This window comes from Manis pentadactyla, chromosome 10 (assembly GCF_030020395.1).
Source record: "Manis pentadactyla isolate mManPen7 chromosome 10, mManPen7.hap1, whole genome shotgun sequence".
Classification (NCBI taxonomy): Eukaryota; Metazoa; Chordata; class Mammalia; order Pholidota; family Manidae; genus Manis; species Manis pentadactyla.
Genome location: NC_080028.1, coordinates 5,323,782 through 5,336,831, shown reverse-complemented (window position 1 = coordinate 5,336,831; position 13,050 = coordinate 5,323,782). Strand labels below are relative to the sequence as shown.

The 13,050-nt window shown below is 54.5% G+C and overlaps 1 protein-coding gene across 3 annotated transcripts in view; it reads right to left on the bottom strand.

Moving 5' to 3' along the window:
* SULT4A1 (sulfotransferase family 4A member 1) overlaps positions 1-11,274 on the bottom strand; it is a 31,270-nt gene extending 19,996 nt beyond the window's left edge. For 2 of the 3 annotated variants that reach the window (XR_005033760.2, XM_057486298.1), the window contains exon 1: positions 11,054-11,274. Coding sequence is in view for 2 of the 3 variants with exons in the window: in XM_057486298.1 (XP_057342281.1) it covers positions 11,054-11,222 (169 nt within the window). In the remaining variant the exon portion in view is untranslated. The remainder of the gene's footprint in view (positions 1-11,053) is intronic. The other variant, XM_036931459.2, reaches the window with a different exon arrangement.
* Positions 11,275-13,050: the final 1,776 nt, after the last annotated feature.

Genomic DNA, 13,050 nt, shown 5'->3' with positions numbered 1-13,050 from the left:
GGGTCAGAACCTACTGAAACTGGGCCCCAAGCCACCAGAATCCTGCCGCTGGAACCCTTTGGAATTTTTCCATTTTCGTTTTTATCATTTACCAAAGTCACACTTGAATCTGGTCTAAAACACTCAAAGCACCATAAGACACCTACCAGAAGCTCCAGTTCTCCTCCCACGCCCTTGCCCTCCCAGAGCGAACCCTCGGGGACTCTCCCTTACCCTCACTTTTCTAATGGTTGATTAGTTATTTCATGACCCATGTTTTTGATGGCCTGCTGGATTTCGGCCAGCCCAGCGGCCTCACGCGAGCTTCTCCTCCCAGGTGGGCACGCACGACGCCCTGTCAACCTGATGTTTGCGTGCTTCCCTCAACACACACCAGGGAGGGGCTGTGCTTCCTTTTTTATACAAGATCTTGTTTTTTTCCTAAGTAACTGCCTGTTTGCTTGCCTAGTTTCCTATGTAGCTATTAATTCTTTCCCCAACTCTGTAACAAACCCTCTCAGTATGGCCAATACATGGGGTACCCTCACCTCCGTTTATTTCTTAGGGACATGGCCCCTGCCCCTCTGCTCCCCATGAATGCCTCCTGGGGTCTCCCTCGGGCTGGATGCCCCGCGGCCTCTACCTCTGTGACCCCGGCGGGGGTCTTCTCACTCTCTGGCGGAGCCCACCCTCTAGAGGCTTCCTGGGGGTGAGAACTGTCTGAGCAGGTGTAGGACTACGAGCGTCTATGTCTCCCTCTGCTGGCAGGGTGGCTGGGACAGAATCCAGGCCTGACAGCCTTTTCCCACTGTTCCTAACTTCCAGCTGCCAATGTCGTACTCAGAGCACAGAGGTCATGCTTCCAGGCCTTCGAATGTGGCCTGATTTTACCTCTGGAAGCTTTGAGACCTTCTTTATCTCAGTTTCAAGATTTCACAGTGACACGCTTCTGCGTGGTCCTTTACGTGCGTGTGGTGCCAGACACATGGGGGTTCCTTGACTCATGCCCTTGACCTGGAAATCCTGGCTTCAGGAATTTTCTCTCTCTCACATTCTCTGTTCTCTCTTTCTGGAACTCTGAGATCTTCCAATTTTCTTTCGCTCCTATTTGATACTGTTTTGTAAAAATTTCCGTTCTACTTCTTGGGACGTTTCCTGCCCTTGACCATCCAAACCTCACTACTGAATGTTTACAATTCCAGCTGTCATATCTCAAGCCCCCGGTTCTTTCACGACCTGCCCTGGCCGCTCTCTTGCGGCCCCTCCTCGTGAAGGCCCGCCTGTCCTCACTCTGAGGACACTACCGCGAGTTGGGAGGGAGGCGGTGTTCTGCTTCCTTAGGTTTTCTTCTGCTCTGTACACTTTGATTCCTCCAAGCTCATTTTCTGCTTTGTGTTGTTTTTTTTTTTTTGCAGGACTCTACCCTTCAAGCTGGAGACTTTAAGATCTGGTGACCCTGAGTGCATACACGGGTAAGAATGAGCCGCTGGATGCAGCCCCATGTGGCTGCACAAGGTCTGCTGACTACAGGGCTGCGTGTGTCCGTGAAAGCAGCCCAGCCTGGCTGTTCTCACGGCTGAGATGGGAGATGCCCACACATACAGGTCTTTCCTTTGGGGTAAATGGCTCCAGAGAAGACACCTCCTCTCTCTGCCCTAGGGGACCACAGGCATCCCAGGAGCCAAGGAGGGGGGAGGGGGGGAACCTCCCTTTCAAGGGTATAGGTTTTACATGACCCCCCATTTCCAATATACACTGGACTCCAGCCTGCACCTGTGCTTGACAGCCCCACACCCACAGCTTCTCTGGCTCAACTTCCCCAAAGACACCCGTCTTTGCAACAGCGTCCTGTTGTCGATCTCCCCCCCGCATCACAACTGCCCCCTCCGAGGGGCCAGGTGCGTCCAATTCCTGGAGTTCTGCAGCTGCAACTGCGTCACGCGCCTGCCGCCCTGCCCTCTGCCGGCACTACCTGCCATGTCGGCTGACACTGAGCCATAGCAGCCGAGCTTCCAGAGTCAGCTGGCACCTCTAACCCCGGCTCACCAGCTCTCCTCCTCTCGGGGATTCAGAGCTTTCCTCTCCTCATACAGTGAAGTGCATGTGTTCAACGTGCTCCCCTCAAGCCAATGTGCCCCACGGGCATTCTAGAGTTAGGGGCATCAACGTGCTACAGTCAGGATCTGTCCACAAACCCTCAGGAACAGCCACAGCTGAGCACTTAAGGCTGCAACCCGGTGGAACTGACCCGGAAGACCCAGAGCTGGGCTGCTGCAGGCCCTTCACCAGGGGTGGGGCCTCCTCTCCCAAAGATGCCGAGAAGGCCTCCAGGATGCTCCCGACCCGAAAGCAAAGAGCAAAGGTGATGGGGCACTCGCTGAGCGCCTGACCCGCCTGTGTGCGTCAGAGGGCCCACCTGTGCTGCTGCAGCTCTCGGGACAACCCCACGATGCGCACAGGGACACGGGACGCAGAGGGAGCCGCAGTTCTGTCACTCAGCTGCAAACAGACAGGGAGCCGACTGAGTTCCAGTCGCTCCCTTGAAGCTGCCCGGGGTCGGCCAGGTATGGTGTGCACGCCCCAGGCACTGTCACGGGGTGGCCATGTGCGGGGCACAGCGTCCTGGGCACTATCACAGGCACCCATGGCCACGTCTGCATCTGGTCCTCACAGGCCCCGCATCTCACACACGAGGAAGCAGGCTTGGAGAGTAACTGCCCTGGGCTGCGGTACTGGACGGCATGAAGCCAGACCCAGAACTGCCTCCAGAGCCAAAGCATTAACACACATGACACACACACCACACTACACACACACCCAAAACAAGCACACATACACACATCACACACACACTTCATGCATACACATACACACCACACGCATAACACGTATACACAACCCATGCACACATTACAAACCATGCACGCATCATACATACACAAAACACACATACCACATGTATCATTTGCACACACACACACCATGTACATACATACAAACCACACATACCACCCCACACACACCCCACACACACATATACACATACCACACCACATACCTATACACGATACATACACACCACACATGCCACGCACATACATGCCACACTACATACATATGCACACAAATACAAACCAGACACACACACACACAGCCCATAAAGCACTTGGCAGAAAAATCAAGGCCACAGGCCTCATGTTCTCACTTGCAAGCCAGAGCTCTAGCCCTGGGTCCCCACAGCCGGGGTCGGAGCAGGGATGAGACGGAGGGAGGAGGCAGCTGGGAGCAGCTGCCACCCAGGATTCCGGGGGCTCAGCTTCCAGACCTGGGCCCTGGGAAGCGCACTTGGCCTGAGGGGCAGCCACGAGCTCCCAGCCCTGGCCCACTGTTCCGGCAGCTGGGTCCCTGCTGGACATGGGGAAACGCACCTGGTCACTGAGCAGGACTCCCTCCTCCCGCCAAGATGGCCTCTCATCCAGGTGGGGAGGCTGCCTATCCTCAGACAATCTGGCTTGCCACGGTCCCTGTGTGGTGAGGCCCCGAGAATCCGGGGCCCAGATTCCCGGTCTGCCCCTGCCAGGGACTCTGTGATTCACAGACGTGGGCACACGCTCAGGGCCCCACACACAGCCCCCACCAAGAGGCTGAGGGCCCATCAGGGAGAGTGTGAGGCCCCACCCAGTGGGGAGAGGCCTCACCTTCCGTGAGGGCCTGGGAAGTCAGGGACGGCGCTTCACAAGCAGCACTTGACGCAGGACCTTAAGGACAGGAGGGCAAGCCAGTGAGCTGAGGGTGTCTGCGGTGTGCACGTGAGGGGGGCCAGTGCTCCGCGCCCCAGCGTGACTTCAGAGCCCCTTCCACAGGAAGACAGCGCCCACCTCTGTGATTCTGGGCGCACCTCGGCACCCTGCCACGGCCAACAGTGCTCTGCCTGCTTCTGCTGGCTGTTCGTGCTTCTACCATCGCCAGGAGAGGGGCCTTCCCAGGCTTCCTCACGATCAGGAGAGAGCTGGCACCAAACGGGTCTCCTCTGCAAACCTACACAGGTGCTCCTGGGAAAGACTGGGGGTGGGTGAGCTGGAGACAGCGTTCCTCAGTGCCGCGGCTGCAGGAAAAGGACAGAGCCTGCCAGGACCCTTCTCCTCCATAGGAGAGGCACTTCAGGCGACTGGAGGAGGGGCAGCAAATGCGTCACACGCCCCTCCTCCCCGCCAGGGCCCTCACGGGACGCAATTCATGGAGGAACCAGTGAAAGAAAAACACCCTGCCTTTGGGGGAGGGACAGGGAACCGTTGCTGGAATCTGAGAGAGACCAGCTGGGAGAGGGATGTGCAACTCTTTCCTGCATAAGACCCATCACCAAGGCAGAGTTGGCTGCCACTCGGTGGGGGTGGATCACCGAGAAAGCCCCACCAAAGCCTGGCACATGCCTAAGGCTGCAGCAGGACCGCACAGAGGACTACCCCTCAAAACCCTCCTCTGTGAGCCATTAAACCAGAGCAACAAGTCATGGCAGTCACCCCCAGGGGAGAGACAAGGGTTTAAGAAACCCCTCTAAGGTTCAGACCAGAAGCTGAAGGTAGGGCAGGAACACTGAAGAAAGACCCTCTAGAAACTTCAGCCCCCATGCTAAGCACAAGATGATGCTACAGTTCACATGAGTGGTCACTCAAGTGACCTCAGCAACAACAGAACCCAAATATATCCCAACTCCTACCAGACTGGCTCACCCCCCACACAAATGGCCTGGCAGGAAAAGGCAGGCCCATTTCCAAGCATAAATACAACTGATCTCTGTCTGTCATGTCAGCACACTCTGTGCAGCATGCAGTCAAAAAGTACTGCGTGAAAAAAAACATCCTACTATCGAGAGACAAAACAGAATCAGAGAGAATATAAAATAAGTCTGATTCATATGTTAAAGAATTTCATGGAAAAGGTAGACAACATGCATGAACAGATGGGATATTTCTGCAGCGAGATGGAAACTAGAAGTAGAAATGCTAGAGGAAAAATAACAACACAATAACAGAGATGTGGAATACTTTCAATGGGCTCACAGACCTGGCCCAGTAGGAGAATGAATCAGTTAACCTGAAGATTGGTCAACAGAAATCACCCAAGCTGAAACACAGAGAAGAAAGAGTGAAAAAACAAAACAGCCAAGATCAGTAGAGTGAATATCAAACAATCTAACACATGCAATTTCAGAAGAGAGAGAGAGAATGGGACAGAAAAAAATACTCGACGAGATAATAGCTGAGAATTTTTCCAAAATAATAAAAGGCATCAAACCACAGATCCGAGAAACTCTGAGAACCCCAAGCAGGGTAAGTATCCCCAACTCTGAAAAATGCCTAGACACATCATATTCAAAGTGCTGAAAATCAAAGATTAAATCTTGAACACAGCCAAAGAAAAAATAACCATTCCACAGAGGAAAAATGGACCACAGCTGACCCTTCATCAGAACCTAAGTAAAGGAGAAGAAAGGAAATGCCATCTCTAGAGGGCTGAAGGACACGAGGGAGGCCCAGGAAGCGCGGAAAGTTAATAGTCAGTCCCACACTTACCAGGAAGTGGCAATTGGAAGATAAGCGGTCCTCATCAGGTAGTCAGAGAGAAAGGGGAGAAGGGAAGGGAAGGGAGGGGAGGTCTACACCGGACAGAAGGAGCCAAAGGCCACAGGCAAGAGCGAACTGGGTGTGTTCAGGCAGCTGCATTCGGCTGGCAAGAGGCAGAACACGTTAGATCCAGACCACAGAGGGACTGGCCACAGAGCTGAATGGGGAGCCAATGAGGTGGTCTAATGAGGGAGTGGCCAAGGTCAGATCTGCTCCCAAGAGGTCACTTTGGCTTCAGAGTGAAAGGTGAACCAGGGGAGAGGCCATGGGATACTTCAGGCGAGAGAGGAAGGATCCCAAGACTGCAGCAGGGGCCAAGATGGGCACACAGACCCGAGAGCTCGCCAGGCACAGGACCCTCAGGGCAAGTAACCAAGGGCACGTGGGAGGGGGGAGGGGGGATCCACCCCTGGGAAGAATGAGAAATGAGGAATCCAGGATGAGGCCCTGGAGCTCAGAGGGGGGACTCAGGGTCTCGTGCTGTTCCACTGGGCTCAGAAAGACGCTCCTCCCAGCAGCCCGTTCCTCGGTTCCTCCAGAACCCTGCGGGTTCTTCTTCAGGCTTTCTCTTCCAAGCCCGCTGTGATGATGATGAGAACATGCCCCAGCCAACCCAGAAACGTGGATTGGCACCCCCCCCACCCCAATCCCAATCCCTCTTAATTATGCGCAAACGGCTGAAGTGAGGGCGAAACAAAGGAGCGAGGGAGGGAGGGTCAGTCATCCTGAAAGGAAACCTCCTGCTACAATTTTCAGGCCTTGGCCCTGTCTCCTGGGAGGCAGGTGACTAACCACTGTGCAGAACTGCCCTCCCACTCTTCCTGGTGAGGCTGAAAGGGAGGGGCATTCACACTCAGAACCAATGTGTGCTCTAGGTGGGTGACGAGTGCCTCAACATCTTGTGCCTTGAGTCCTAATCCACGTACTGAGCCCATGAACAGTCTCCTCCCCAGGCCCCAGGAAGGTGAAAAGAGAGAATCACATGCAAAACCTGGGCAGCCTCTGGCGCAGAACCGATGCCAGGGAGATGCAGGTTCTCATCCCCACTGTCTCTCCTCCAACTCTGCTGTGGCTTGCTCATCGCCACTATCTACAGATCAAAGCTATACTCAAATGGTGGCACCCTCTTCCCACCTCGCCCCTCCCTGAGTGTGTAGCTACCTATAGAAAGGAAATAATCACAAGGACATGGGACTCTTCTGAGGCTCAAACGAGGTAGGGCGGGACAGTCTCTGTGACCAGGAACCGCACCTCCTCACAGCCAGGTGCCAGCCCCTCTCTCCCTGCAGTCCTGCAGTGACCTTCCTGCCTGGGCCCCTGGCCTGGCCTTGAGGATGCCTGCCCTGGCCTGTCAGGTAGCCCTCAGCATCAGGAGCCTGGACTCCGTGCCACTGCAAGGACAGTGTCACCTCATTCACAACTCCCCAACTCATGATAACAAGCACATCCAAGAAAACTAAGACATCCGCCTAGGCTGAGACCTGTGGGTCCCCCGCACACGGCTGTCTTAAAATTTAAGACTTAACTAATCTATCAGGTGCGATCCTCTTGTTTTTTCAAGAGCAAAGTGACATCACCCAGGGACAGCACTAGAATGGGGCCAGATGCCCCCACTCCCTGCAGTGACTTACTTCTCCCTCCCAGGCAGGGACAGAGAATGTGAGTGACCTTCAGGGCTGGCTGGAACCTCAAGGAGAAGAGGATCAGGAAGTGGGCACTCCGGCCAAGGCAAGGAACATATCCCAAAGCCGACAGTCAGTAGCTTCAGGGACGGGCAACCCGCTAGCAAAACCACCAGCAGTGCTCACCACGGAACCACACGGACAGCTGGGAGAGCTGGCCACAGACAATCCGATTTAGGCCGACAACAGTCCTGGACCAAAGAGACCGTGTGACCATGAACAAGGACAGTGATAAACAGAAGGGCCCTCAGAAGGCACCGACCGTGGGCTCCTGGAGTCTGGATAATGGTGTGGACTGTGGCTGTCCCACAGGACTTGGAGCACTTGGAGAAGCAGTTCACATCTGGGCTGTCCAATACGTATGGTCGCCATGAGCCACATGTGGCTACTAAGCCCAGAACTGAATTTCTAATTTTATTTCATTTCAATTCATTAAGTTTAAATAGTCACATGTGGCTACAGGCTACTATTGGGCGACACAGTCCTAACCTGTCATCTGAGCTAAAATGCAAGACAATTAAAAAAATCCTAGAGAGTAGTGGAGTGTTGCAGAAAAAAAGCAGGTCTCATTATTGCTGCCTTCACCACTACAAATCCCCAAGGAGCCCTGTGAACCCCAGATCCCCATCGGTGGGGGCCTGCACATCCTCTCTTCCAGCTCTGACCACCTGCAAGTGGGTCATAAGTTCTTAGATTTGGGCACTGGAAACCCAAGGGCCCTGTGGCTTCTCTCCAGGGCCTCTGCTGGTCCTCGCTACTCGCCCCAGTCCTGGCACCAGCCACCCTGTAGTTGTTCCCCAGCAGATTGTGAGCCGACGACAGGCACCAGATGGGACCTCTCTCTGTACCCCCGGCACCTAGAAAAGCGTCTGGACACAGCAGGTGCTTGGGGAGTGAAAATTGGCACTCCTACTACCGCCCTTTGTGTGCTTACTGCGCATCTACCTGGGGAGGAGCCCACAGCCACCATCTCACTCATCCTCACTGCCACGCAACAAGGGGGTGAGGCGGTCTCCTACCCCTGCAGGAACCACAGCTCCAAGGGGTTACGTCACTTGCCCAGGGCCACACGGCTGACAGAAGCAAAGCTGTTATCAAACCCAGAACCTCCAGCTCCAAAGGCAGGCTCTTAATCTCTAAGCACTGGTGCCTCCTACAAACCCACTCATGATGGGGGAGTGGAAGGGAGAGTGGAAAGGGATGGGACGAAAAAGGGGAAGGAAATGTGAACTGGGCCACCTGAAGTCCACCTTCAGAGGACTCAGAGCAATGACAAAAACAAAACCCTAAGTGGCCTGAGACTTTTGAGTCACAAAGCATGCTGGAAAGTGGGCCAATGACCCCTCCTTCTTGGGGCCTGAGTCTAGCCACCCTCATGACTTTCCACAAGCAACAGGGCACCGGTGGGCTAAGGGCAAGGCTAACCATGGTCCAGGAGGCCAGGCTAGACCCGGCCACTATCCCTCAGCAGCTCTGTGACTCTGAGCAAGTTCCCGCCTTCTCTGAGCCTTGGGGGGATAAAAAGACATGAGAGTCCTCATGGATTAACATGGCAGAGTGCCTGGCACATGGGACTCAGTAAGTGCCCACCTACCCACCCCTGAAGTACGCCAAGTCCATCTCGAGCTGCGATTGGCCTGTGCTCAAGGTGACGGCCCCTCAAAGGATCCAGGAGCCTGAGGCACCTCCACAGCTGTGCAGTTTAAGCTGTGGATTTCACAGCAGAGGAGACAGAGGCTTGGACTCACCCAAGGGCATCGACTCACGAGCACCCAGACCTTCCTGCTCTACCAGATGCCACCAGAGATGACTTCTAGGGCCCTTTTTCCACAGTTGAGAGAAAATCTTCAGGGCAGATCTTGGGGCCCAATTCTTCAGCCCTCTTAATAAGGGTCATGTATGAACTTTAGAAACATTGAGGTGGGGAGAATGAAAGCCTTCAGAAGCACTAGGAAGAGCCTGGAAAGGCCCTGGGGCTGCTGGACATTTTTTTTTTTTTAAGTCTTACAAAGGCAGTTCCCTAGGGCTCTCTGTGAAGGGACCTCACGCAAGGGTCTTGAGGCCACTGCTGGGTTTTCAGTCACCGAAGGAAAGATCCATATGCTTACTCTCTTTGTTAAAAAGTCTAAGGTGTGCTTTTGTTTGTCTTTAAAAGGTAAGTTACAAACCAGATATGAGTTCTGGTTATCTAGAAAACTTCCTTAAACTACTGCTCCATGCCCCAGCAAGGTACCCAAAAAGGCCACTGTAGAACTCCACCCAACCACCGATGCAGGGCCCCTCTACACACCGGCCGCAAGCCCCAAGCATACAGCTTTCCCAGGGAGCCTCCGGGCCTGTGCCTCCCCCACCCCTTCCAGCTAATTAACTTTGCCCCCTCCATCTCCTCCCGCACCACAATTTCTCATCTGCAACTCCAAAATCCTCAAGAGCTCCCCAAACCAAACTTTTCACAATTCATTTGGAAGCAAACCTTTTCCTAAACTGACATAGGCTACTTTTAGTCTTTCTGGAGCCCACTGAATGTAGGGATCCGAGGTAGAGCTCCAGACCCAGCTGAGGGTCTCACAGCATGTATGGTATCTATGACCTAAAATCTGGAAAGTTCGGATCCCCACACTCATGAGGCCCCACAGTTTGGGCGAGGAGCAGTGGGGCTGCAGGAGAAAGGAAGTCCCTGGCCACAGCAAGAAGCCCAAGCGCGTCTTCCTTTCCCCCTTCCAAGGACAGCCCCTTCCCCACCCTTCCTCAGACAATCAGGCCTACTTGGACGTCTGGGCCCTGCACGGCTGTGACGGCCAAGCCTACAGCTCTTCCAGCGAGCCACCTCCGCCCCCAACCGCAGGTCCGACACGACCTCCAGGCAGGCCACCTTCTACACCAAGGGCGCACCACACAGTCTGCATTCAGGTGGCCCCCTCCCTTTCGGATTCAGTGGCAACCAGGGCAGCTCACGGGTATGTTCCGAGAACAGGAAAGCTGCCCCTTTTCCCTACAAACCTCAGAAGGGGCACTACACAGTAATCTCTCACATCAGGTCCTGGGAACAGAGCAGCCCGGCTTGAAACCCCCGCTCTGCCACTCACCCGCTGTGTGACCTTGGGCAAGCCACTTCCCGAGTCTCCGTGCCCAGACTGTAAAGTGGGGAAGACCATCCCTTCCTTACTTGGTTTTGGGAATATTACATCGCTAACGCTGGCACGTGTGAATGCCCCCGGGGTTTCTGCGGGACACCTGGGTGATGGAGGCAGCCCCGAAACAAGGGAACACAGGGCAGGCTCTCCGGGAACGGCTGGTCCCATCCCCCACCCGATGCCCACGCAGAAAACGAGGGACCTACACAGTCCTGACGCCCATTTTATACCCCTTCCCAGCTGATCACCACGATCTCGCACTCATCAAAGGCTGAACCGGGTTCAGGAACAGAGAGGTTAAGTGACTGTCCAAGGTCACACAGCCAGCCGGGTAATGGCAGGGATAGCAGCCCTGGGCCTTTTCTCCTGGCAGCTCCGGCCAAACAGGCTCCATCCCCAGGGCGCTGTCCAGCATTAGGCCCCGGGCTCACCTCTGCAGCACTCCGACCTAGGTTTCTCTAAGGCGGCCGACAACCCCACACCCCGCCCCGTCGGGTTCTGGACACGGGACGGGCGGGGGGCACCAGGGCGAGAGCGACCACCCTGCCGCCGCCCTCTTCGCCCCCGACGGGAAGCCCCTGGCGCGCGCGCAGCAGCCCCGCGGGCGCCGCGGCGCCGGGCGGGCGGGGCTCACCGGACTTGGGGTAGGTGACGATCCACACGTCGCTGGGCCGCACCGGGAAGTTGGCGATCTCCTCCATCTTCCCGCGGCAGAAAGGCGGCAGCCGCACGCCGTGGAACTCGAAGTACTTGCTCTCGAACTCGCCCGGGGTGCTGGGGGTCTCGGCCTCGCTCTCCGCCATACCGCCGCCCGGCCCGCGCCGCCGCCCCGCACCCCGCGCCCCCGCCCGGCCGCCGCGCGGAGCTCCGCAGGCGTGACGTCACGGCGCCGCCGCGCCCGAGCGGCGTGCGGGTTGCGCCCCGCGGGCATGACGTCATGGCCCCGCCCGCCGCGCTCCGGCTACTCCGGAGGCGTGACGTGTGGGCCTCCGGGTGCGCCCCGCCCACAGCCGGCCTCCGCCCCCGCCGCACGCAGACCCCTGGCCCGCCTCGCTGGCGCTTCGCTTGCCCGCGTCGTGCGTTCCTTCGTCAACCCGCTGAGTCCGTCGTTCCGCAGGCGCTCCACACACACTCATGAAACACTCCAGCGGGAAGCGGCCGCAGAGATTCATTCATTCCTTCAGCAAAAATTTTGGGAGCATCTGATCCGTACAGGCACCAGTCCGGATTCCCAAGATCCGTCAGGCAAAAACCTGGCCCTCTTGGAGTTCACACTTGTAAGTAACCAAGGTAATTTCGGGTAATTTCATAGGCACTTTGAATAATATGCTTCAAAATCTCCTGTGGGCAAAAGAAGGGTGTTCCTTGCAGATTCCAGGGCCAACCCCAGCCGAAAAGAGACAGTCTCGGGAGCGCGCCCCCAGATCTGCAAGAAATAAGGTACTCCGCATGCAGACTACAAATTGAGAACAGCAGAATTCTAAAGAGGTTTTAATATAACCCTTTATCCAATCATTCATTCAAAAACATATTAAGCACCTAATACATGAGTCCTGGCCCAGTTCTCTGAGGCTTGGTGTCCCGTGCTGTGAAGAAGGAATGATAATCTCTACCCCTACGTGCTGTAGCCAGGAGGACAGAAGTAGGTAACCACATCAGCCAGGATGGGAAGCGAGCAGGTGGACAGAACCTACCCACTCTCTCCTCGTTCTAGGCTGACATATTTGCCGTCTGGCAAGGAAGACACGCATGAGCTGGGAGGCATAGGCCATGTGTACACAGTGGACAGAGGAAAGAAAGCAATTAACTAACTCGGCAGGTTTGTGGATGTCTTTACAAAAATGAAAGAAGACGGTCCAAGCACCTGAGACGTTATTAGCAACAATCGGGTGATGGTATAAAGACAGCTTGCCAAAGACTGAAGGAATTGAGCAAATGAATGAATGTGTTCCTGTTTCAGATGTGTATTCTCACCATAGGAGAAGGCAAGGAAAACCCTGTGGTATGGATTGGAATATGAAGTTTGACATGAATTTGCTATTTTTTAAAAATACGTATTTCTTATTTTTGCTGAAAAGTCCTTTAGGCACTGGCAATCCAGTAAATACTAGACACACCCAGTGCCCAGATCTGTTTCTAAATACTTCCCCAGCAAAGGGAACCGGGTTTCTTGTAGAAAAGGCTAATGCAGGGTGGGGCAAAGAAAGTACAAGATGAGCCAAAAATATACTTTAGGGCAAAAAAAAAAGTGTTTTTTTAAAAAATGATGCAGATAGGACACAGGACACAGGAGCTAGCTTGAAAGACCAAATTAGGAACAATTTGTACATATTAGACAAAAATTAGAAACAAATGTCCATCAACAGTAGACTGCATAAATTGTGATATATGCATATAATGGAATACTTACTACACGGCAGATAAAAATGAATTGCTAATGTAGGTGAATTTCACAGTCAAGGTGAGAAACAAAAGAAACCAAACCCAAAAGGCAATATGTTGTATGATTCCATTCATCTGCAGTTCAAGGACAGGCAAAAATCATCTCTAGTGACAGGGGCCAAACAGTGACCATTTGGAGCAAGGGAGGGGTTGACTGGGAATAGATGTAAGAGCACCTCCAGAGGGTTG